Raw genomic sequence first — 26,768 nt, 5'->3', positions numbered from 1 at the left:
CGTCTCTCCGGTGTTAAGTATTAAAAATAACGCAAACCACACACACCTTACGGGAATCCCGCTCGAGTTTGTGTACCCCCACTCTTGGAAAAGAAATAAACATAAACTGCGGCATCGGCTCATCTATATACAGCGGCAGCAGCAGCAGCATTCCAGTATCGAAAATCCTGCAGTCGAGTAAAAAAAGAAACGAAACGAGACGTCCGACATTGGCCGGTGCGTGCGAACCAGCATCAGCGGCGGATGATGGTCTATTTATAGAGAGCCGGCCGTGTACCTCTCTCGGGGCGACTGTCCTCGCGCGCAAGTCACGCGATGAGGCCCCGAGGCGTCGTACGCATGCAGGCAAGGTCGACTTCGGGGCCTGATGATACTTTTTCGACGTTTTTTGCTCCTATGTATAAGCGCATATAGCTGCTGATATGTTTTCTACGAGAAGATTCGAAAGAGAGAGAGAGAGAGAGAGAGAGAGAGAGAGAGAGAGAGAGAGAGAGAGAGAGAGGGGATGTCTGAGTGCGAGAGTACTTGCCGCATCGGAGGTGCTGTCTACTGGTTTGGTATTTAAATCGAGCGGGAATACATTTGGTTTTGATTTGCGGCCGAGGATGTTTTATAGATGCCGAGAAGCTTGTTGCGGGTATGTGTGCTAGAGGAATATTTTAGAGGAGTAATGTGGTTCACTCTCGTGAGAGTTTTCAAAGTCACTTTCTCGATATTATAATTAGCTGTATAGTTTATTTTGATCCAGATTATTTGCGATTAATATCTCAATACACTGCATTAATCATATTCCTATGGATATGATTATGCCGGCGGATAAAGATGTTATTGTTTTGAAATCCGCACGTTTCACGCTGGTATGTAGGCTCACTCGATAGACCTGACAATATACCGATGCATCACACACATCTCGGCAGTATCAGTATCCTCCTCTCTTAAAAAAATGATGGCCTTTGTTGTGAAGCATTTAATACGTGATTCTGATTGGTTGCTGGTTGGTTGCCTAGGCAACGAGATCAGAACCGCGCTTTAAATTCATAACCCTCAAAACAGTCATAACTCATAACCCTGGTAGAAATGTTTAAGGTGTTTAAAATGAAATGTGGAAACCTTGATAACAGATAAAATATATGTAATATAACTAGCAAGAAATTTTAGTAAAAATTAATCATTACCAAGAGTCTGTAGATGTACAACATGTGTGAATATTATTTAGTTTTTTTTTTTAATGTCAGTGAGAAGTCACAGAGTGTCACAGAGTGTCTCTGTGCCCAAAGTCGCCCTCGGTGAGGCTTGAGAGGTGAATTTAAAGAAAAGTTCAGTATCCGAGTCAGTAAGTTTAAGTCTATCATTATACAATGCTCTTTGAATTGTAAAAAGGCTACTAGACGTGTTACCTAGAAATATGTAACCTAGATGGTTCTGATTTAACTGTTTTCGTTCATATTTTCACATCCAGGCTCATGCGAATTTTTTAATTGAGCAGGTCAAATTTTACTTATAGCCAGTTACGCAGAAACTACTATCTCTAGCACATTGTATTTCTGGTTTCTAGCATATTTTTACATGGAGAAAGTGATAAGTATATTAGCTTTTTTGTCAAGGTTTTAGGTAATTAGAATTTTGACTTTTAACAGTTGTGAGAGATTTTGAGATCGATGCCTGTTTCTCCATTTTTGCATTTTTTCTCATTCGAACACTAACAGGTCTAGAGAGCTCATATTTTGCATATAGATTTCTTTTGTGATTGTGAAAAGATATTTAAAGTTGATTTCGACTCCGACACTGATGTGAATGCAAACTCATGTATACGACTAAATAATTATCATGGGTGTTGTAGTCGAACACAAAAGTATTTCAGTTAACGTTGATTCAACTTTAAATATCTTTCCATAATCACAAAAGAAATCTATATGCAAAATATGAGCTCTCTAGACCTGTTAGTGTTCGAATGAGAAAAAATGCAAAAATGGAGAAACAGGCATCGATCTCAAAATCTCTCACAACTGTTAAAAGTCAAAATTCTAATTATCTAAAACCTTGACAAAAAAGCTAATATACTTATCACTTTCTTCATGTAAAAATACACTGGAAACTAGAGATGGTAGTTTCTGTGTAACTGTCTACAGGCAAAATTTGATACGCTAAATTAAAAAATTCATATGGGCCTCGATGTGAAAATATGAATGAAAACAGTTAAATCATAATTATGTAGGTTACATGTTTTATAGGTAGCATATTAAGTATCTGTGTAAAATTTCAGTTGTATAGCTTTTTTATAATGCAAATAAATGGCATTAACAGACAAACCCACTGACTCTTATACTGAACTTTTCTTCAAATTCACTATTCAAACCAATGATGACGACATTGAGCATTATTAATATATTTATTAAAAAATAGTTTTCAAGGGATTTATTAACATGTTACATGCTTATAAAATATTAGCAGACGTTAGTGTGCCGCCCAACACTTATAATAGATTTTCTACCAGTGTTATTAGACTAGTACAAGATAAAAAATCAGTTCATCTATACCTACGCAATACAACGACCGATCGCAGCTCAGCTCGCTCTTCATTCATAAAATAATTTCAAGCAAAACACCAGCCAGCTTTCCCAAACAGCACATCCTATTTAAAGCATAGCAGCCGACTCCCAACTTTTGAGCTGGATTGTATACGTGAAACTCGACCCTCGCAATCGCTGTCCTTGGCAGCAGTAGCTAACTCGCGCTAGTGTAGCCGCACGTTGTCACTCTCTGTCCGTCGAGCACGTAAGAGAGAGATTTTGCAATGCCTCGAGCCTCCTTTTTTGTTACCTCGTTTGTGCTCTTGCGGCTATTCTGTACTAATACCAGTCGCTGAATACGTTTTCTCGCAAAATTTATATACGAGATCCGTGGAATATTTATTTCGCTGTATCGAATCCTCTGCACAGAGAGTCAAGTCGATCTAATAACGTACAGAGGCGAGACAACATTGTACGTTTAATAGTCGCGTTATTGCTCGACCGCGAAACGCTTTACGACAGCCTGCGGCGCATGTTTCTTTTCGCAATCTATATAGTATGCTCTCTGGACGCATTGAAATGCAATGTCACTGATGTAAACGATCGTTGATTTTGCGCAAATTTAATTGCCGCGGGAGCAGTAGGCGTATAGGCTGTAACTGCCCGTGGATTCAAAAGCACGTGTGTTCTCGCATAGGATATTAATCGTGGATATTATTTATTCTGCTTTTGTGAGCGGTGGTTTGTAAAACGAATTGTCTTTTCTGTAACCCTCAGGTTCAAATAGACCTCCTTATCGATATAGCCATTCGAATCGATACCTAATTAATTGAATTCCCTTCAATAAATCAACGTCCTACCGCGGAAAGGCGACTCGCTCTCTTTTCTCGCAACGAAATCTCTACGAAACAATCACAAATTCTCTTCGAGTACTCTCAGCGCTCTCTCTCTCTCGCGCGCGTTAACACACTCGAAAACTTTCCGCTGTTGTCTCGATCGTGTGCATCGAGAGAGAGAGAGAGAGAGAGAGAGAGAGAGAGAGAGAGAGAGAGATTCTTCGAGATAACGAATCCGTCCCTTACTCTCATTGCTCTCGTTGTGTTTATTCTCGTCGTATTGTATAGACGCAGACGTATGCGAGTGTGTGTGTGTGTGTGTGTGCGTGTGGATGAGTACGTTTTCTGCTGGGATTTATTATTCACTTAGCAAATGTGGCTCAGCTTTGATCTTGCTGCGACGGATCGAGAATCTATACGGATCAACGTCGCGTTCGCTCGACATATAGTTTCGTCGCGCGATTCTCTCGATTAATTCAAAATCTTCGTTACGACACGTATCAAAAATATTCCTATACGAGAGCGCGACGAGAGGTTTGCTCAGTTTTTATGATAATAATAAACAGGCGCTAATATTGACACGATGATACTATTTTTCTTTTATTTTTCGCTTCTGATCCAACCCGATTGTTCGCGTGTACGTGTTTGCCAAGAACGCGTTATTTATAGTTTTTGCTCTCTTGACTTTTGGATTTTGATCGCGCAATGAATTATCAAAATTCAAGCTGTATAATCGATCGTTGAACTCGTCGTCACGCGCTTCTATATAGTGTGTGAGAATGTATAAACTCCGGCGACGAGACAAACAATTGAGATAAATATAAGTTTGAGGTAAAGCCTCTTTTCTGTCCATCTCCATTATAATATAGCCTCGATACATTGTTTTTTTCCTCGAGCCGCGAAAATAGAATTCCGATACGCCAAAAAAAATAAAAATAAAATTATTCCGCTGCCGTCGAGGAATCACGTGCGCTGCGACGAAAAAAATTGCGTCACGCGGACGCGTTCGCACATACATTATACCTGCGTGTATAGGGTTGATTACACAACCGCGAGAAAAAAATGCAGCTATATGCGACACCTGGTGCGTGGGTAGAGCTGAGAGAGAGAGAGAGAGAGAGAGAGAGAGAGAGAGAGAGAGAGAGAGAGAGAGAGAGATCGTCCCGGGAAAAAGAAACGCGTTCACCTGTTATAACAATAAGCTGATTTTATATCTCGATCGCACGTCGTATCTGTAATGTAACGTATGCGACTCGTCTGATTTTTCCTTTTCGTGCGACTGTCTCGTTGAAGTTTCTCATGGGATTTTTTCCTCTTCAGACGACGTCGTTTATGATCGGATTGACCGTATAATGTGGATCGAGAGGATAGTTGTATTGTTAATCGTATCAATGATCGATTTGCAGTGTATTGTTGATAGCTGAACTGATGCTAATTTATTCGCACCTGTACCATGCAGTGTGTGTGTGTGTATGTGTGTGTTTGTGTGTGTAAAGCGTTACGGACGTTTTTTTTCGAAAGAACGTTTCCAGAATGCAATCCTCTATCTTCGGCAATCTTATTGCAACTGCTTGAATAATTTCGCTCGAACCTGATATAATTCCGCTTATATCTGTCGATCTGTCTGATGTCAAAGTGACTTGTTATTATTTTTACCGATTACGCAGTCATAATAAATCGAATCGAAGTGTATAAAATGTTCAAATATTGAAAGACTGCGCGTACACATACACACCGTATTCTTATATCGCTCAAACTCATAATCCACCATTTATTTGTTCGCTCTCATCAAGCATCATAGTTAAAAATTTCGAGCGCATCAGTAAACCTTGAGAAATTAATCGCTTCGAATCCTAAGTCGTTATTCTCTTTTCTGTTGCAGGTGAGTCATCAGTGAATCATCGACCTTTATATATAGAATCATATTACGACACGTGCGTAAATATCGATATATGTACACCGGGCTACAAGTACGTATTCGAAAAAGAAATTCAACCTTGTCAGACAAAATTAAACACCGAGATTCGATTATCTCACTGTATGCACACACGCGCAAAATCGTCGAATCCACGAGTATATTACAAAGCCACGCGACGTACACACGTTATCTTGTCGTTCGATAAACTAAAATACACCAGGTAGCTTCGGCTCTTTCCACGCTACACGCTACGAAAATTCCCTCGGTGTAATAATTGACGTCGTCGTCGTCTGCTATATAAGTACCTCGCGGCCTCCTTTTGGCGAATAACTCTCCCACGGCGAGAATATACACGTGTGTGTGTGTGTGTGTCTATATATATATATATATATATATATATATATATATATATATATATATATATATATATATATCACCTCACGTGTGTGCTCGCCTTTTCGGAGGCGACGAGGCTCGAGATAAGAGAAATTTCGCGGAAAATTTCGCTCGAGGATTTTAGATATACATATAGTAGGACGAGTTTCTTCTCGATTTTCGGTACATAAGAATAAGCGCAGAGTTGGCCAGAACGTCAGGAAGACGATGAATATTTCTCGCAGACATGACACGCGTTGTTTACCGTGGCATTGATTCTCGGAAGAGTTTTCAACGACGGCAATATTTTGTTTATGCTACTTATCAGCGCCGATGATAATGCATACGGATTAACTCGCTAATGCCAGCCGCAGTAGGGTGCTTGCATTCTAATCATTTTATATAACGCTGTACACACATATCGATGAAATTATTCATGCATCGATCTCGCGACTTCCGTACCTTGGGATTTACCCAATTAAAAGTTAACTCTGCACACCGATACGATGTGACTCTTCGTAACGATGCGGCTCTGCTATTTTTTTAATTGATTAATTACACGCCGTTCGTCGAGTGCGTAAGTAGATATAGCCGAGTATGACGAGACGCGCGAAGTGGAAAGTTTCACGAGCCTTTTCAAGGCGGTAAACACCGAGGAGGCTTCGTTCTTTGATTCTTAGAAGAAAAAAACGAATGTGCTTCTAATATACCCTTTGTTTGATTATTCCAAGAAGAAAACTGTCGCTCCAAGTCCCAAGTAGATACATCCCGGATGTGGTCAGACGACCCGCTACAGGACGACCTGAACAATTTCTTCCGTTTCTACGACTCCTTGCTCGCACTTCCGCAAGAATCACGCGGCTTGTTTACGACGAGAAGCTTACACCCCCGCGTCTATATGCGAAATCGGGTCGCGACGACGACGATCGAGTCTCGCCTTATAGCGCGCCGCGTTCTATTCTCGGGCCCGGCGAATTATTCTCGGTCGAGATTCCGCGCTGACTATTTATATATAGGCGTTTATATATACAGAGAAGAGAGAGAGAGAGAGAGAGAGAGAGAGAGAGAGAGAGAGAGAGAGAGAAAGAGAGAGAAAGAGAGAGAGAGAGACTGCTCGCGTGACGAGAGTGATCGTCTATCTCGGAGAGAGCTTGAGCTTTCCGAGCTTGCGGGGAATATCGACCGTTCGCGCGTTTCGACGTTTAGCTTTCGGTCGGAATACGAATAAGTTATTAAGTATGCATTTTGTGAATGAACGTATTCATAAAATTTTAGTGGAAGCACTCATTCGGCGGAAAAAATATTGGTTTCTTATCGGGAAATCTTTACGGCTCGGCAACGCACGTCAATAACGTAATAACTAAAAACTACATCGTATGTACTTAAAACCGCAATAAAGAAAGCCAACGCAGATAACAGCAATAAAATATTATGTCCTGCAGAATATTTTATCGAACGCCTAGTGTAAAAAAATTCTTTAAGCTGTTTCACCTATACAACAATGTATACATCATTTGAAGATATGTGCACTCGCGCCTTATCGCGACGCTTTTAATTAGCAGCGCCACTTACGGAGATACCTTAACAGTATCAACTTTTCTAAATAAATCGATTCGCATCGATTATCATCTTTAAACTCTCTCACTCCCTCTACCGTGCGTAAACTCGAGCCGCCAATCGCCGATAATGAGCCGTTCACGACGCTTCTTCGTGTGCATTCATATATAAAAGAACGTCGCAATTGAGCTTAATCTCAATTTCAAAACCGCGTTAAGCCCTTTTAATTAAAAAAAAGACGTACTTCTATGTACGGCATATGCAAATCGACGCGTCATGAATATTACAAAAAAGCTCTTCAAGCGTATCATTACCCCTCGGGCGGATCGTATAGCATAGGAGTACGAAGAAAAAAACAGCATCTCAGGAATGTCGTTCCCCTCCGCGCAGGAAAACTCTCGATTTTTCCCGCTGCACACGCTCCCTCGGAGAGTCTATAGTGTACAATTAGCCCATCGTCGCGTCGAGAGAGCTGCACGTGCGGACACGGACAGCGTCAGGGTCGTCGCGAGAACTTGCGGTAAACAATAAATTAACCAAGAAGTAGATCAGACCGGTTGACAGATAGAGCTTTGATGTACATGTAGACACGTTGAGTGATGAAGTTCGTTGAAATTGAAGTGCTTATCGCGGTCGTTATTGATAATTTGATATCGATGCGTGGGTTGCTATTCGAATTTTCAAAGTTTTCCGTTTTAGTGAATTCAAAGCATATAGGTGTAGGTAAATTGTTACAGCGTTGGGATGACGCTTCTCTCAGTACCTATACGTAAGCGCAGACTTCCGGTCGTTATGATTTACAAGCTCGCTTATGTACCTACTCGAGGTAATAATTCAAAAGAGATACAAAAATATCAACAAGATCGTTAGCTGTACCGACAGAATAATCGTTTAATAAATGTGTCTTATGTCAGACAATACTCGAAGGCAAGTGAATAATGCTTCACAACTAATAACACCACATCTACGAAAATTCTCTACCTTGAATAATTATAACAACTGCGGTCGCGTAGTTACGCGAACGAAAATTCGAATTCCGGAAACTTCCGCTCTCGCGCGCATGCAAAATCGATATATCTTTTCCATTATACATGACGAAGGTTCAAAGAACTCGCGCGCAACGTGACCACCGCGAAAAAATGCTCGACAAAATTGCACACCGCACATCTCTCTGCGTCGCCGATCGTCTCTACGTCCCAAAACAAAAATCTTCGTCTTCCCGGGAATCCAGCGGTGCATAACACACGCGCGTGCGGCGCAGACTCGCAAGAGAGAGAGAGAGAGAGAGAGAGAGAGAGAGAGAGAGAGAGAGAGAGAGAGAGAGAGAGAGAAATAAGAGAAAGAAAGAACGATGAAAATTATTATGCCCGCGGCGGCGCGAGTCACGTTGCAAGCCACGCGTTCCTCGCTCTCTGCGCGCAAGAGCCCGATGTAGGTTAGTATTTTTACGAGCCGAGCGCGTAAGCATGTGTGTGTGTGTGTGTTGCACATATATACAAATACGGCGGCGGACAATCGCGAGAGAAGTAAGTAGTAGCCTCTCCTGTTGCGCTCGATTTTTTTTGATTTCGTGCGTGATGACTTTTTTTTTGGGGGGGGGGGGAGGGCGGCGGTTTCTTTATCTTTCAACCGGTTCCGAGCACACTCGGTGTAAGTCACGTGAAACGATCTCATGCGCGACTTTTCGAATCACTATAAAGCTCGATCATCGATTTCCTTTTCGAGACCGGAGAACGGCGGCGCATAGAATACCATATAAGATGAACAAACGTCGCAAAGACGCAGTTGTGTATATAGCTCTCTCTCTCTCTCTCTCTCTCTCTCTCTCTCGGTCACATGGCTCTCTCGTCGGGATTTCTCCGATCGCCGCCGCCGCGGCGGGTGTCGTCAGATCGTGAATTCCGGATTCCTGCGCTGTATATACTTGTATATACTCTCCATCACTACCACACGGCGAAAGGTATAAAGCACACACAGACGTGCGGTGCAACGTGTCCTTGCTCGAATCGAAGGAGAGATGAACGCGCTGGCCACGTGACCATGTAGTGGAAAACGACATTACCCATTCATTTGGCGTATGCGTTATACTCTCGCGGGATTTATTACAGGAAGGAGCTTTTGGAATTTGCGCAAGGCGCGAAAATTTGAAATTAAGGAAGGTCGTGGTATAGTGGATCGGTAGAGTTATCCGCTTCTATATCGTCGTTTTTCTAGGCGCCTCTTCTTCTTATTTTTCAACGCCGAGCGTGTTTTTGTTTGTCAAAACGCGCGACGTCTACCTGTTTGTCTTTCTGTTGCTTGCAAAAAATCGGGACTGGCAAAAATATTTACCGTTGCAGCCAAAAAACATAGCTCATCATCGTTTGTCTCAAAAATATCTCGGTTTAATTTTAAAATCTTCCCGCCGTAATACCGTTTTTTATTGTTAAAAATTCCATAATCGTCTTATATAGCCAACGTATGCAGCTCACACGTGACGGGATTATCGGGTCACGATCGGCGAGTACTATACTTATATCTATACCTGCGAACTAATTGCACGCACGGACGCCCACACGCGCGCAAGTGAAGTATAGAGACGACGGTATAGCGTATACGTGTCAATGAGTCGAGACGTCTGGCGTCGTTTATTAATAGAAACCGCACACGGCTATGTATACAGGTATATAGAATCGCAAACCTAACGCTCGTAGTTTTTCCATTTGTTTTTGTCCATCCCTCGATCTCGACAACAGCTCTGAATCATTACAAACGCTTCGATCGGAAAACAGCTTATCGTGCTCGCAAAACACTGCGCCAGACGTTTAAAAACGTCGTCCGAATTCTCCGCGAGCATTCCGACACATATGAAGTCCGTCACGCGCGAGCCTGTCGCTTTCTTTATCCGCGCGCAATCGATTAGACGTGCGTTTTTGAAGAGAGTGAAAGGCCACACGCGCACAGGCGCCTATAAAAAGAAGAATATAACAAAGGAATGCACGCGACGAAAAGAGAGAGAAAAAACGTATGAGAGAAATCCGTGCTGCTACTGGACGTACTAATAAAAAGTGCATACGCACCTGTATTCACTCGGCTACGTGGAAAAACTTAAATGCCGATTGGTGTAATCGACGTTGTTGCTTTTCCAGTAGCCATTTTTTTGTTCATTGTCTTAATTGTTTCTCTTGAATTTTGTGTCTACTTAGCATACTGCAGCGGCTGAAATACGCAAAAACACTTCAAAGTCCGCGATCTCAAGCACAGTTGCAGCAATATGCGCTTCAACACACATACACACACGCACACACACACACACACATATATATATATATATATATATCAGAGTCGTCGCGATATCGGGAGTGGGATGGGCGCCTACTCTCGCGTATTTACGACGTGCCTGCACGTGCGGCTTTTCGCGCTCTCAAGGCGAGCCGCTGATGCTGTCCTGGAAAGCCTCATTGAGATCGATTGCCAGATGCCGCTGCTGCAGGTTTGGAGTTGGAATGTCGAGCGAGATTTTATGATTTATGGATGTGGACGGGACGGTTTTTCCGCGAATGCCGTGCGTTCTTCGATTCGAATCTGCGTAGGTGACGTCTGTGTGTTTTTTTAACTCATGAATATTTCGTGTATAAGCAGTTTACGGTTGTTTTTTTGCAAAGAATCAGCGCGGATCTAGACGTTCGCGTTTCTCGATCTATTTAACGCAATTACAAAACCAAAAGACCATTAGATCGACAAGCGCTTATCGCATCATTCTCTCTCCCCGAGCGTTGATCAAACGTATAATAGCAGTTTGTCCTATACATCGGAGGAACCTTCGCTTTCGCGCACGTGTCTCTCGGAGAATCGGTTAATGAGGCGAAGAAAGGCTATGATCTGTCGGTTTATGGGAGACAGAGAGTCGAGGCCGCTCGGGATTTCCATCAGGCGAAGCTCGCGTGCTATGCTTTTTTTTAAACGACGGCATTGTTTGCGGCGTTTTATAATTAGCTGCAACAGTACGATACGTAGAGCGGAACGTTTGATGGGGTGCACCTGTTTAATACGATCACGTTTTGCTCTCTATCTATGTATATTCATTGCTCGCTAATTGATGGGTGATTGTTGGATGATGGATTTGCGATATCGAGTGAGGTAAGCTCGATGCTTATGTGCGACCGTTGGATCGTGTTCATAGTTGCTTTTCAAGGATACTTATGTACGAATAAGGGTTTTGATACTTGGATTCGTTTTGAATAATTAATGGTAGATGCGAACAAAGGAACACACACACGCGCGTGAGAGAAAAAACGACGGAGATGTAGAGCGCGAGATAACTTCATCCGATATAATATGATTCGATCGATATCAACAAATGGGACTTGAATGATTCATAATTTCAGAATTTACAGCGCGGCGCCTCATATTTTTCATCCGCAAAAATGCAAAGCGTCGTGTGAGTTATGGACACGAAGTATGTGAAAACGCTTGACCCAGTAAGTTGCAGAATTATATATTTCTGCAAGTGTTGTACACACAACAACAATATATTGTGATCGTGTCGCACAGCAACAATTATCCCGATTTATAAGCGATAAACTTTAAAGCTCATTACAAACACTTGCACTCGCGCACGACGACTTCCTGCTTTTCAGATGGCATTGACGATAGACACCACAAGATATCATGCATATTAAAAACTGTTATAATAACGACTCGCTATTAATTCCGAGAAGACAAGCAAAAAAAAAAAAAAAAAAAAATTCTGCCGTCGCTCTATCGAAGCCTCAAATATAATAGCTAACCGGGATCTTTCGTCACCTGCTGCAGGCTATTTACGAGAATTCTTCGCTTATTTACTCGCGGCGACGACTTTTCACGGCCTTCCATCCTTTCGTCGTATATAGGTATACCGCGCGTATAGTAGGAAAACTCGCGCTGCACTTGCAAAAGAGTTTATAAAAAGCCGCGCGTACGTGTAAACACACAAGCGATGCACGTGCGCAGCCGCGCGCGGTCTGTATTAGGGAAGGAAAGCTCGGAACGTAAATTGAATATCAACGCTGTTTTGTAATTGCCTGTTTGCTTATTTGCATAGTGTTATACGTACACTGCGGAATATTTTATCAGACGCGAGAAGTTTCTCAATCTGAAGTGACTGTTCTCCTATAAACAAGATGACTCCGCGGAATCAGGACTGTGCAATAATTGGTCGAAATTTTGGAAAATTCCTCGGCGCGACATCGACCCACAAACGCCCGCGCAACGATGGGAAAAACGGAAAGACTAATAGCCCCGTCGTCGTCGTAGTCAGAAGAGACAGAGAGAGAAGCCTGACAAAGGGGACGACGATAATGATCGCGAAAGTGATATATATATATATATATATATATATATATATATATATATATATATATATATATATATATATACACTGCACACTTGTCTAGAGTTGTATACAGAGGGGCGTAAGGTCGACGAAGGACGACTGCCGGTGCAGCAGGTGCTGCTGCTATGCGCTGATTATTTATGCGTGACTGCAGACGCGGAGAGTGTGGGATGCGGCGCGCGCGCGCGGTGAAGTGGATTCTGCGAGTGGCTTTGTATAGGGCGCGCCCTTGTGAAATATGTCGGTATTCGTAACGCCGTTATGATATCTTGTACACATACTGTGGAGCGAGATTTCATTCGCGTTGTTGTGCAAATATACGAGATTATTATTTACGAGGAATCGCGAGTATATGTAAAATGTACTTTTATTTATTACTTAAATTCGTATATATACTCAAAAATAGCATCGAGAGTCGAGCAGGGGCAATTAACCCAAATTTCGAAAATTCCCCGAAAAAAAGAATAAACGACACCCGCGCGCGCGCGCACGTTTCGCAAATACCTCCCATCATCATCATCGCCCGTTTCTCGCGCTCGTAAATCTCGACTGTAAAATAAACGGCAAAACGCGACCCATTTATCCGCAACACGTGCGCCGCGCGCGTCTCACATTTCGACAATCTTCTCCTCGTCGTACCTCGCGGCGGTTAATCCCCTCGTCGTCAGCGACACGAGACTTTAAGCTGATCATCGCGCAAGCGCTGGGCTTGGGGAAAAAAATGTAATAAGGAGAGATGATTCGAGGGCACTCTATTGCTAGCTGCGCACGTGCCGGCGTGTGAGATTACCTTTCTGAGAATATGCGACTGGAATATATATTTCGGCGTTTTTGCGATTTTCGAGTGTACATTAGATTCTCTGTATGTCGTTCGAAAAGCAAATCATAAAGCGTATAGAGGAGTGATTTTATTAGAAATGAAGCTTCGAAAATACTCTCACCTTGTCGCGGGAGAAGAAGCAACAAACAAGCTTGAAACGAGCGAACCCGAGAACATAATTAAAATGCTCTATATAATACCGCCTCATATCCGCCCGGTGAAAATAGCCACCTCGATAGTATAAATAAAACTGCAGTATAGCTATACACACAAGTATAATAACGCCCACGCTCTTTCAAATACTATAGAGTCGTAATGTTATTTTCGCGGCGAACCAGAGACTGTCGCCGCCGCGACGACTAAAACAGCTTTCCTGCAATTTCAGTTCACCTATATATATATATATATATATATATATATATATATATATATATATATATATATATATATATATATATATATATATATGTATGTCTACTGCATCAGCTTCCTGGTATTATATACCATCTCAAAATAAAAATACAACCTTCCATATACTCGTCGGCAGTGTGAGATAGCCATACATGCGAAGCTTTCCGCTTCGGATTCCCCTTTTTTGTGTCTGTGTCATATAAGCGTTTTATGAAAAGCTCGCGCGCGTGCGAGAAATGCACACGAGCATATATATGAACGGTTGCCCCGGTGACCCTATATACATGTACACGTATAACGCGACCAGAGTCGTCCTTAATTGCAATTACGCGCCTTATCGCACAATGTGCGTCGGCGAAATGTGCTGCTCGTGTGGTCAGCGATTCGAGTGTGCCGTACGATCCTACGTGCTGTGTTATATACTTATTCCTGAATTTCGTATGCCTGTCGTACACGATTAGATCTGCAGAAAGTTATTTTAGAAATGAATCGCATAGGCGAATCGAAATCAGTATGAATGATAGAGAGAACGGATAGTTCGAGAATAGGTAATAGTCTTATAAGTCCTCAATGATTGAATGTCCTATAGCTGCGTATATTTTTAGAACATTCTTGAACTCCTCGATCGCTTATAGACAATATTGATCGAACTACTAGATTTTTCACCTGCACAAATCCTACTAATACCATGTACAATATTATACCTCAATACAGTATTCAATACACGTTGAATCGAAAAAGACTCGCAATTTTTTCGCGTAATCGCATATAGCGTGAACATATATATCGCACACAAGCATATATTAATAACGACGTCACGTACACACACGTGACGTTCGCATCAATAACTCACCGCGATATTCCCGTTTATACTCGATCCATCCATTTTTCATACTTCCCTTTCTCGATTTATTTCCGCTCTTCCAATATTGCACTTGTATTATACGGCCTCGCGGAATTAAACGGTCTTATATATGCGCGCGCGAGAAAAAATAGATCTCGCTATATACACACTATGCCGTGATTTTTACGTAAGGTTTAATACATATTATATAAATAAATGTCGTGTGTACGCAGTTGCGTCATTATATCGACGATGCGCAGAGATGCGCGACTTTCACCGATTTGGTATGCGATGCACTTAGTGAATATCAAAGCGAGTAATTAATAAAACTATAATAATAAGATTTCCGTAACAATTCATTAAATCGTCACGAACTTTGATTCCAGCCTCGATGGTAGATCCTGCAAAGACGAGATCTACAGGATGGGCCTCGGCGCCGGCTACTGCGAGGGAAACCTCAATTTCGCAACGGCTTCCGAGGATGACGAGGTCTACACGAAAAAGAAAGTGTCGAGGGTGAGTTGACGGAATTTCTCTTATAGCAAACACGACGACGACTCTTTTCTTTTCTCTCCTCATCTTCGCCAAAGCATAAGCCTCGCTTCGCGCATTATTTCGTAACGTTCATGTTTTCCTTTCGCCAAACGGACTCTCGTAGAGCCAGTCTCGATGTAATGCACAAGTTGTCCGGAAAATACACTTGATTTATTGCGACTTTTGCCGTATGCATACGTGACGAGAGAAAAGCCGAGTCAAGAACCTGCCCACGTGAGCAGATGCAACAGTTCTCGCGCTGGAAATTTGAATTGCATGAGACTATAATACACATGAGATTCTCAATTCCATTGCAAAAGTATAATACTCTCTCACTCGTATAAGTATAATGTTGTATAAACGCCGGCGCACTTGCGCGACTGCGCATAGATTCAATCGCCCGCCCGCGAATCCATCTATACATCGGATTCATAATTCATCGATTTTATCGCTCTCTTCGACACATTGTATATTCCTCGGACTTCCGAGTATTTCTCGCAATTATTCTCATCCGTCTGTTTTTCAAATCCGAGCGCTGCAAAGGAAAATTTTCCACATCACCGCAGCGGTCGAAAACCCCAAAGTCCAAACAAAGCTTTTCCAAGGCCTCCGCGCGTCCACCAACTTGCTTATACACGCATACGTGCGGAAAATCCAGGCCCCCGCGTATTTTCCTCTCACGTATACTCGACGACGGCGGCGATGATGAGTAACGAAAGGAGAATGCGCCGCGGCTGTTTTTGCTGCACGTGCGCGCATCGCCTTTCCTGTTTTGACATCGCGCGGCGGGAATTTAGGCCAGTATAGCGCTGGTAGCACAGAGCGGAGCTGCGGAGGAGGCGGACGAGGCTTTTCCGTGTTCTGTTGATTCAGTGGGGGCGATTGTCGTTTGTCTCTCTTGGGGATTAAGTAAACGTCGTTCCCTACTCTATACTGATGGTGAGTTATTCGAGATGATGCAGGTTGCAGCGCTTTGGGAGTAAGATTTTTCTGGCATACAAACTATAGTCGAATGGTATTATTGCTTTGCTCGCAGCTCTCTATCGCGGAATATACAAATCAACTTATCGCCTAACGCACAGCGTACGTGACGCTTGTAAAAGAATTTCCGATTTTTCGGGGGACGATAGCAGTCTTTCAAAACAAAAACATTCGTATCGCTCGAATGCAATTACGTACGCACACACACACACACAAGCGCGAGCTAGTAATGAGTACAGCTATACATGCGCGCCAAACGGCCGCTTGCTTAGTCACTTTTGCACTTAAAAAGCAGACCGTCTAAAAATAGCCGTCGTCGCGTCGTAAAAACAAACGCGCCAACGATCCTATAATCACCGAGAATCGAATAGAAAACAAGACGAATTACTATTTATTATCGCGATCGAGCGCAAAATCGAGTGATGAAAAATTGCAACTCATCCGCTTCCCACGCATACTCTGAAAACGTGCGCCGCGAATCCGAGTCGCGTGTAGCGCACGTGTGCAAAAATCGTCGCCGCTGACCGGAAACACGACGACGCGCGCGGATATAGCTATATGTATATACATGATGCCGAGATTTATTATTGCCGCGCGCGACGATCGCGGCTATAAATAGAAGGTTATATGCGTAGAGACGCGAGGATCGAAGATCGACGTCGTTCGAGAGAGCCGACTACTTATTCGGGATACAGAGTTGCACTTGTTGTTGGCAAGCTACACGATGATCGATTGCGCGCATAACGTATGTGCGTCAGTCTGCGACGGCTCTCTGTACTATTACTTTTTTTGGTGCCGTGCGCGGATGTTTGTCCGAGAGTTTGGTTGACGTTGCTTGAGTATTTTTGAGATTTTCTGTTTTTATATTGCTATGTCAATCGCTATACAGCGGCAAATCAAGTCAACCCATAAAAGCGATCGATGCACGTAAACAAGCTTTTATCTTGAAAGTATAGTACATACACTAGCGCAACAGAATTAAAGTTTAATACTATACAGCATATCAAAGTCTCTTCCGATCGCTGCATGCGCGCAGCATGAAAAGTGCTCTCTCTCTCTCTCTCTCTCTCTCTCTCTCTCTCTCTCTCTCTCTCTCTCTCTCTCTCTCTCTCTCTCTCTCTCTCTCTCTCTCTCTCTCTCTCTCTCTCTCTCTCTCTCTCTCTCTCTCTCTCTCTCTCTCTCTCTCTCTCTCTCTCTCTCTCTCTCTCTCTCTCTCTCTCTCTCTCTCTCTATGTCTCGCGGCGATAATCAGTCAAGGCCTCCGCCGATGCACGTGTGGAAAAGCGCGAAATATCTCTTCCTACGAGCATCGCGTACTGCATTGTCTAAAACGTGTTTTTTTTTTCTTATCGCGGGAGAGTGTATTGCTATACTATAGATATATCCGAGGACGCGCCGCACGTGCGCTGGATTCGAAACGCGGGATTATCGCCGCTGGATACGGTGTGAATTGTAAAATCGATCGCGCGTCTAGATTCAAAATCACAAAAACACGCAGGGGAAATCACAGCTGCCGGTGACGCGGCGACGAATATAATTACGACGCCCCTGTATGCATAACGCAGAGCTGAGAAGAAAGAGAAACGGAGATATAGGAAAAAAGTTGCTCATGCACGGGCACAAGCGGTTACACACCGACGACATCGCGGAGGGAGGTATAGCGTCTTATGTAAAGATGGCACGTTCCGCGAATGTGATCGACGGGCCGCTGCTTTTCTCTCTCGCGGCGAACTCGTGACTTTGCCCGGCGGTGGCGATGATGAGTCGTCGGATAGGACTGAGAGATAGACCGCGGAATTCGAAAGCCGAGCTCGAGATTTTGCTTCGCGGTTCGTGAAAACTGCTAACGCTTTTTGAAAAAAATCTCTTCGGACGAGCCGATCTCGTCGGCTATTTCGGCGCGGCGGCCTTGGGCTAAATAGATTTCGGGTTGTTTTTTTTCCCGCGTGCATATTTAAAGACCCCCGAGTAGAGTGCTCGTGCTGTATACACTCAAAGGCTCTAGCGTATAATACTGAGTAAACAGCTTTTTTTTCGACTCTGACCCGATTCCGCGAGTATGTGAGCGCGGACGGACACATCAGCGAACCTTTGACAAACGCGCGAAAATAGATTCTCTACCTTCGCGATATCATATCGCGGACTTTTCCGCAGAGCCACACTTTCGCCCGGCGCAGTCACGGAATTTGCGCAACGGCTCTTTTCTTCGAAAAATCGTCACGCGGATATACGTGTAGCGAAACTTTCCTTTCATTTATCACTGGTGCGAGAGAGATCCTTGTTTCGCGATGGATTTGCATTTTCGCCGCGAGAGTCACTCTTCCTTCGGAGAATCGGGTTTATACGTGTGATTCGTGTTCGGGCTCGTTTCGGGCTTTTCGATCAATGAGTCAATGGTGCTCGCGCCATAGTGACGATACCGGACGACGTTATCGCGGATTTACGTGTACTATTGTGGGTATTAACGGAAGTAAGGTTTCTTTTTTTTTCGTCCGGGATTACGTGGTTTATTTTTGGAGGCGTTGTGGGTCCGATTGGAATCCGCGATTTCATCGCTATTGTTACGCCGATTTTTTCGCTCCGATTGTACGTAAACTGAAAGTTCCGAGAATCGCGGTGCAGTGTATATTCTAGCAAGGCGGTAATTAAAATCAAACAAGCGCCGACGCTTCTCGCGTATTTTCAGGCATGACTGTATTATAGCGTGAAAGTGTGGATCACGTGCGATCACGAGAGAGTAAAACCACAGGCGCGCTGTCGTCATCTTCCTTCTCTTAGCTTTACGAGGTCGATAAGCCCGATGTACGCATGGCGAATTTGATTTCCGAAAAAAAGCGCGATTGTCTCGTTTTTTTGGTCACGGCTGTGCGTCGCTCGTCGAGTAGGTATACGAGCCCCGAAGGCTACTGTGACCTACTAATTTGATGTCCGCGAGCGCGCGCCGATTGTTGCTCGGCCCTGAAAGATTTCTGCGACGTTGAATTCATTTCCGGCTGATATTGTTTCCAGATGCTATCTTTTTTTTCTTTAGAAACTGTCTCTGCGATGAAATATGAAAACTCGGAATTCGATTCTGGCGTCGAAACGAAATTTAAATCGAAAAAATTCAATCTCCTCTCTCAAAAAAAAATTCAATTCCATTTCCACCGGCAATACTCGAAATCCTCGTATTCACAGCGAAACCGCATATCGCGGCTCTCTCTAAAAATCCATCGCTGCAGCTGACGATCGCCAACTATAGCGCCGCAGTATAACCATGATCAGTTATAACGTCGAGCAGAGGAATTCGTTCTCGCAATCCACGCACCGCAAACTCGTCACACGCACCATATACGCATAGTGGGATGCTCGCGCGAGTATGTACGTGTCGTCCGTCACGCGAAAATTTCACATTCGATGGCGGCGTTTCTCGGTCACGGCCTGTATATGTATATACGTGTATGTGTGTGCGTTACGAGTGTCTGACTCAGTGCATAGCAGCCCGTGTGCGGACGGGTTTGGCTTTTCCTGGAATTCACGTGCGCGCACAGGAGAGCTGTTGTAATGCCTATACTGCTATACGCTCGGGATTCTTTTCGGAAATTCCTCCTTTCCATCCTTTTTTTTTTGACTCATTTGGGACACGGTTATACGTTGCGTTAGATGACGACAGATGATAAGACGAAAAATCGCGAATGGGAATGTGAAAAAATCCCGTCATATACGATGAGCGAAATGTGCGAGGCACTTTCATGATTCACACGTGGCTCGCACGGCGCGCGGTAGTCCGCACGTGATCCAGCGCCGCCGTCGTATATGCGGCTGATGAAACGGAGAGTATTATAAGCCGCGGGTATAGTAACGTGATCCGCTCTCGTCGCCTTATTACGCTGACTGACTGCACACTCTAGTCTGCGACTATCGGAGGACTCTCGAGAGCGCAGCGAACGAGGAAAAATTACCGGTGCTATGGTACACAGCAGTTCTGGTCGTGAGGTCTGATTTCTTTCGATTCCGTGGACTCGATTCTCGGAGTTTTTTTTTCTAAAGGCTGTATCGCTGCCGACGAAACGGAAAATTTAGCGACTCACTCTCTCCGAACCACGTCGTACATAACACAGAACGAAATGCAAATTTCACCGTTTACGTGACATCCCGCACGCATCCTCCTGGCCCATTATATGTCGACCGGTCCGTTATAGCCGCGCTTGGCTATGCTCGTATAAATACGTGTATAATAGAGACCTGCGTCCGTTTATCACACACAGCGCACCAATATGTGAGCCGATAAACACGTGTGTGAGCTGTGAATATAACTCGGAAGAGGCGAACTCGGCTCTCTCTCGCGCGTGCCTCCGAAAATAGAAGCTCTCGCGCTATATTTGCATAGCGCGCGAGCGACAGAGCAGATACTTGTTGCAACTCTGTGCTAAAGCTTTGGACTAGTTTCTAATGCACACGTTTTGTCCTATACAGAGAGAGAGAGAGAGAGAGAGAGAGAGAGAGAGAGAGAGAGAAGTAGCTCTAGTGGAATTTTTTTTTTGTTCGAATCTAATCGTATGATTGAAAGACGCGATTGCACGCGAGGAAATGAGATTTTGCTGCAGACGCGGCGATGCACGAGTATTCGACCTTATATAATAGGTACAGACGTTGTCGTATCGATTCCACACGTGAAGGTCGAGCGAGGATAAATATTTAAAATGGCATCGCAGACCTTCTCTCTGTACCCTGCACGTTCGTGTTTATGCTAATTTCTTCGACGTCCTATCGGAAAACCCGATCGCTGTTACGTATACCGTCTAGCCATCTCTCTCATCCCGGCCTTTTTTTTACCCCAATAAAAAAAAGTCCACCTGCTGATCAACCGCGTCCAAAAATACATAACCAACGCCGACGACTCAGCTTATCTTACTCTTCGCCTTTGTTATCGGCACGACGCAGCTCTCTCTCTCTCTCTCTCTCTCTCTCGATCTATAAATACGCTCGTCGTCGCGATAATGCCTTTCTTAAACCTGCCGCGATATATACTTATGCACCAGTGTATCCACGGCGCGTTTATATATAACGTCATCCGATTCGCATTTCGCTCTCTCGCGCGCACGTGTCCGACCGACCGGTCACATGTTCAGGCTGCAAGCAGGCGCTTTTCGTTTTGCATTCTGTAGGAGGTCTTATTTAACTAAGAATAACTTAAGAGACAACCCATTTAATTGATAATTATAATATAAGTATAGGCTCTGCATATGAAATATTCCCCACAATTCGCACGAGCGCGTCGCGTGTCGGGTTATCTGATGTGTTCGAGAGAGGGCTTTTATTTTCTTTGGCCGAATCTGTTGTGCTCTCGCGATTATGCGGGATTTATGGACGTTCTTGTTTTACGCGCTCGTTACGACTCCGTGTGTTATACTTACACAGATGCAGGGTAACGTACACACATGCCGGTTTTCTCTCTCGCTTTGGATCACGAGGTTCGAAAACGTATAACAACGTAAAGCGGGTTCAAGGACTGTTGGGTTTTGTTTTGCCTCTTTGGAACCATCGATTACACGGCGTATTCGCGGGATAATATTTCGAAACTGCAGTTGATTACACCTGCTGTTTTTTTATTAAAAAAAAAAAACTTACACCTGGAATTTATTCGAAGGCAAGCGGAGGTCTTTGATCTCTCTATCGTCGTCTATGCGCGTGTACGAGACAAGGCGAAAATGCCGGCATGTATAGTGCGATGTTGACCTAGAAAGTGCACCGGCCGCATCGCCGGGGGACACAGACGCGCGTGCGCGCTTGCACCTTGTATATATTTGCTTTACCCCTGTTTAAAAGTGGAGATCCGCGAAGCTTATATAGACTATCCCACGCGAGTTTTTCAAGGGCTTATCTGCTACGGTCGCGCACGTGTTTTTGTTTATAAATATAAGCTCGCGAAAAACGTATGCATTGATAAAAAGCTCGAGAGCTTCGCTATATACATTTTAGATACGCCGAATAATTTATTCATCGTTCTCAAATATAACTCTTTTAATCTTCGCAGCCGCAGTAGTAATGCATCTCATTCCGCGGCAGTTCTATGGATCGGGCGTAATAAAAGCATCTCGCGCGACACAGGCCTCACGAGAGAATAAATTTATAATATATAGGAGAGCCAAGATTTCCGATATGTCTGGAAGGTTCTACGCACACGAGATATATGTTGTGTATAGCGAACGAGTTCAGCGATACGGCTTATATATAGAGAGTGAGAGAGAGAGAGAGAGAGAGAGAGAGAGAGAGAGAGAGGGAGTAGAGGGGAGCTTAAAGATATACCGCGCGTGGATTAATAGACGTGTTGTTGATTTATAATGTACGAGCTTGCGAGATATTACGCATTTTTAGCGAGATATTTATAAGTCGCGCGCAGCGGATTGATTACAGCCATTTTCCTTATCTCCTCAAGTCAACTATCCGAAGCTCGACTATACAGTCGCGCGCTGTCGATATGTCGGAGGCGACGATCACTTCTACAAACGATGTGTACAAAGTTTGGCTGCAAAGAGTCCCTCGAGATTTCGCAAAGTTTAAGTTCAAACGCTTACATGCACTCTCCAAGTGCCGCGAGCACCAAAACAAACACCGAGCACTAATCTCCAACCGCAACAGCGACTCTCTTCCACACACAATCAACGCGTTTCCTTATAAGCACATAATACACACAGACACATCCTCTCTCGTGAAAACGTCTCTCCTCAAACGTGCATGAAATCCCCACGGGTTACAAAAAAAGCAACGACTCATCGACTGCAGATAAGACAGCAGCGGCGCTCATCATCATCACGCGTATAACAATATAACACAAACGAGGCCGAGTTATCACTTTGCGCGCCGGATCGAACCGGAGCCTCGTGATCCGCTACTGCGTCGGGACGTCCCCCTCTCTTTGTCCGATCAGTCAGGCGCGCTGCACGCAGTCAAAGTTTATCACGCGGGGGAGCTGCCCGCCGCGACGATAAACCGGGCACCACCGGATCGCCTTATCGGCCTCGGCTCTCCGCGCTCGAATCGATGGGAAAAGGAGACTTGGTTATTACTGGACTGTTCGAGAGAAATATGTAAACAGAGCTGATGAATATAACGCTTCGCGAGCGCGAGCTTGCAGCTGAAAAACGTGACTGATGTTTGCGCTTGATAATGCACACACACACACACACACACACACGCGCGCGCACGTCGCGAAAGGTTGAAGTACGGGAGGAACGTGAGTGTAAATTCAGCGCTGATTTATGAAGCGCGTGCGCTGTGTGCGTGTGTATAGTTGCGCTTTTTTCACGACGATTTTAGAACCGCGCGTCGTCGTGACCGAGTTGGAAATGGAAATAATTATTGTACTTCGTACCGTAGCATATAGGATAGCGAGAAATGGAAAGAATAGCATAATCGAAGCGTTAATTCGTTCATACTGCACCGGTTTCGTAACTCTGTGCTTTCGAATGCGGGAAATAAATAAAATCAAAGCACCGATCGCTAATTAAATCGCAGCTTTCACTTAGAAAGCTCTCTCTCTCTCTCTCTCTCTCTAGAGCTACGCGCGCGGAGAAGCGTGTTTTTCATTACGCAAGCGAGCTACTGCGGCACGTTTAGAAGGCGGCTCTCGCGGCTATTATACGATATGCGCGCTGCGACGTCGGCAAAAGCTTCCACTGCGTTTATAAGTGTCCCGTTTGCGCTCACGTGCGCCGTTACATCTCGCACGTTTCCAAACATTCTTTTCCTCCGCCGCTGCACCTTGCAGTGGAAAATTTGCCGTGTCGCAGCTTTCTTTTTAGGCTGTGTCGATGCACACTTGGTAGTATGGAAAATCAAGCACATTAATAATCGAGTCTCCGCCAGTCTTTGGTTCGTTATCCTCCGCCTGCTATAGAGAGAGAGAGAGAAAGAGAGAGAGAGAGAGAGAGAGAGAGAGTAGGGGTACACAAGTGCTCTCTACCATCTACGGTTTATCGGACGATTCCAGAAAAAAGCTGGACTCGCCGATTGACCCATGCGGTGGCCCCACAACGAGAGAGAGAGAGAGAGAGAGAGAGAGAGAGAGAGAGAGAGAGAGAGAGAGAGAGAGAGAGAGCCGTCTCCTCTCGTCGACGCTTATCCGCGAGAGTATGCGCGTGAGAGAAAAAAAAGCGAGGTCAAGCCGGCGATATCCAGTTATTCGTTTCTCCGCACGAGAGAAAATATGTGCGATGCTTGCGGAACGGCTATGTATATCGAGTTGCTGAATAAGTGCATTCGTCGCGGGATTTCGTCGTTGATCTGTTCGCGTGTACACGTTTGAATGGAACGATCGGCATTTTAACGCAAGGTATACACGCCCCGTCCGCCCGATAATAACACGAACTCATCGTATTTTCGGGTCAATCAAACGCGTGGGCTGCAGATACCGGCTTGAACCGTTCGACCTCTATACATCCAACTCTATACACAGTCATTATCGCTCCGCAAAAATTCAGACTTTGTTTCTCCTCGCAAACAGCTCGACGAGCGATTATCTTTCGGCGAGCGCGGAGTCCATATGCAAAATACACCAATACGCTCTTCCCACCCCACTGAGACGTCGAGAGAGTCAATAATCGCCGCTGACCTTGATACGCGGGATGTGCCGAGCGGCACGTAAAAACCCTCCGCCGTGAGCAGAAATCGCGAAAAAAAATCGTCTCGTCTCGTACAGCCGTGCGAGCGCGACAGTCTCCGCTAAATATAAACCGCGGCCTCATCGCGACAACACGACGCGCACGCAATCGGCACGTTTCCATCGCGCCGCCTGCCTGCAGCCCACCTGAATGAAAGCGGACTCTCTTGCGCGCGGGCGCGCGGGGGGGGGGGGGGGGGGAAAGACTCGTGCGAGAAAAACGTGCGCCGACCCCACTCCTCTGCCTCTTTCTCGCGGGGGATATCCCCCGGTCGTCACGTGCGAGGTAACGTTTCGCTGATGATGCTCGAAGCGACGAAGAACCGCTTGCATTGCGAGTCTTGTTCTTTTATCAGCGCGCGCGCGCGCGCGTGTGTGTACTCGTGAGGGTTTGAGGGTTTAAATCGTCCTCTGTATAAACTTGTTCGACGCGAAAAATTCCGCAGCGTCTGAAAGGATAATCGCGATTTCGAAACAGCCGAAAATTCGCCAACAGTTAAACAAAAAGCGAGAATTCAGCGAGCTCAGCAGTAGCCGCATTATTCCTCGGGCATAAGGATGCGGTGATAATAATTCGCTCGACACTCGGGCGCAGCCGAGGTAGGAGAGAGAACGAGAGCAGTGGGGGGGGGGGGGGGCATCCGAGCGAGTCATCACGAGGAGGAGGCGCTTAAACGCGCGAGGCTTTGAGGCTACCCGCTGCGCGGACTACCGGCTATTATGCTCGCGAACCTCGCGAGCTTTACTTCGCTCCGCGCTGCTGCTCTGTCTCTTTAGCGTTTTATACGCACTGCTCTCGTACAAGTATACTATAGTCGTCTGCTGAAGACTCGAGGCGCAACAGTGATAACCGTGCGAATGAAGTGTACGACGGTGAAGTTGTCGAGACAGTTCGCTTAGGGAATAGAGTGTGCGGTGAAAAGTGATTGGTTTAGAGTTAGTGTACAATGGTTACGCATAGCATGGACAACATTTTGAATATGCAGTATTACGCGCCGGTGAGCGACGAGGCGCTGCACTCGCCGCCGTCCCGGAAGAAGCGCTGTCTTGCCAAAGAGGTGAATTTCCTTTTTCTTCATCCCCTCTTCTGATGCAGTTCAGCATATCGGGTTTATTCTGGCGCGAGATTGTTTTTCGGGAGAAATTAGAAAGGGATCTGATTTTTTTTCGGTTTCGAGTTTGATTGCGCAACGCCGTCTAATGGCTCTTGAGCAGGTGGATTTTATTTTATCAAAAGCGGCTTTCACGCGTTATCGATGCTTTTGAAAGTGAAGGCTCGATTTGGATATAAATTATCCGAGTTTTTGTTTCGTTTGTTGGTTTCATTCGTAAAAGTCGCTCACTCGGAAGGAAATAGGGGCGTTGGATAGCGACATCTTCCATCACAGCTTTACTGTGAATCCACTTTTAAACATATTGCGTTTCGATGTTTCAGCAAGATCCGATGTCGCACAGGATCATAGAGAAGCGCAGGCGAGATCGCATGAACAACTGCCTGGCGGATCTCAGCAGACTCATCCCCGCCGAGTACCTGAAGAAGGGCAGGGGCAGAGTCGAGAAGACCGAGATCATCGAGATGGCCATTCGTCACATGAAGCATCTTCAGGGTCTTCGACAAGGTACGGGCCCGGATCATTCAATTATAAGATTTTTTTTAACCACATCGAGCTAACGAAACCATCGCGTCTATATCCAGACTCGAAGCATCACACGCCCGTGTCGTCGGTCCACGCGATGCACACCGAGGACAGCGTCGACAGCGTGTCACATCCGTCGACCACCGGCTCCAGTGCCGCCGAGCATTACAGGCTCGGCTACCAGGAGTGTCTCAGCGAGACGATGCACTTCCTCGTCGAGGTCGAGGGCTACTTCGCCCGGGACGCTCTCTGCGTGCAGCTGATCAGTCACCTGCAGCAGCACTGCGACAAAATCCTCGCTACCAGTGAGTACACCTCTTTTATTTTGATGAAAGCGAACAGTTGATTTGT

At 45.0% G+C, this 26,768-nt stretch overlaps 1 protein-coding gene across 5 annotated transcripts in view; it reads left to right on the top strand.

The window, feature by feature from the left end:
• Window positions 1–26,768, top strand: part of LOC100679013 (transcription factor cwo) — a 37,289-nt gene that overhangs the window by 7,632 nt on the left and 2,889 nt on the right. For 3 of the 5 annotated variants that reach the window (XM_008210075.4, XM_031921130.2, XM_008210074.3), the window contains 3 exons: window positions 15,011–15,140; window positions 26,216–26,399; window positions 26,477–26,722. In XM_008210075.4, the coding sequence (XP_008208297.1) occupies window positions 15,011–15,140; window positions 26,216–26,399; window positions 26,477–26,722 (560 nt within the window). Of the gene's footprint in view, window positions 1–15,010; window positions 15,141–15,963; window positions 16,098–25,453; window positions 25,839–26,215; window positions 26,400–26,476; window positions 26,723–26,768 lie in introns of those variants that run through there. The other 2 variants (XM_016990419.3, XM_003426829.5) reach the window with 2 other exon arrangements.

Source organism: Nasonia vitripennis, chromosome 1, assembly GCF_009193385.2.
Source record: "Nasonia vitripennis strain AsymCx chromosome 1, Nvit_psr_1.1, whole genome shotgun sequence".
Classification (NCBI taxonomy): Eukaryota; Metazoa; Arthropoda; class Insecta; order Hymenoptera; family Pteromalidae; genus Nasonia; species Nasonia vitripennis.
Note: the sequence above shows the minus strand (reverse complement) of the source record. Positions and strands in the feature narration are given on the sequence as shown.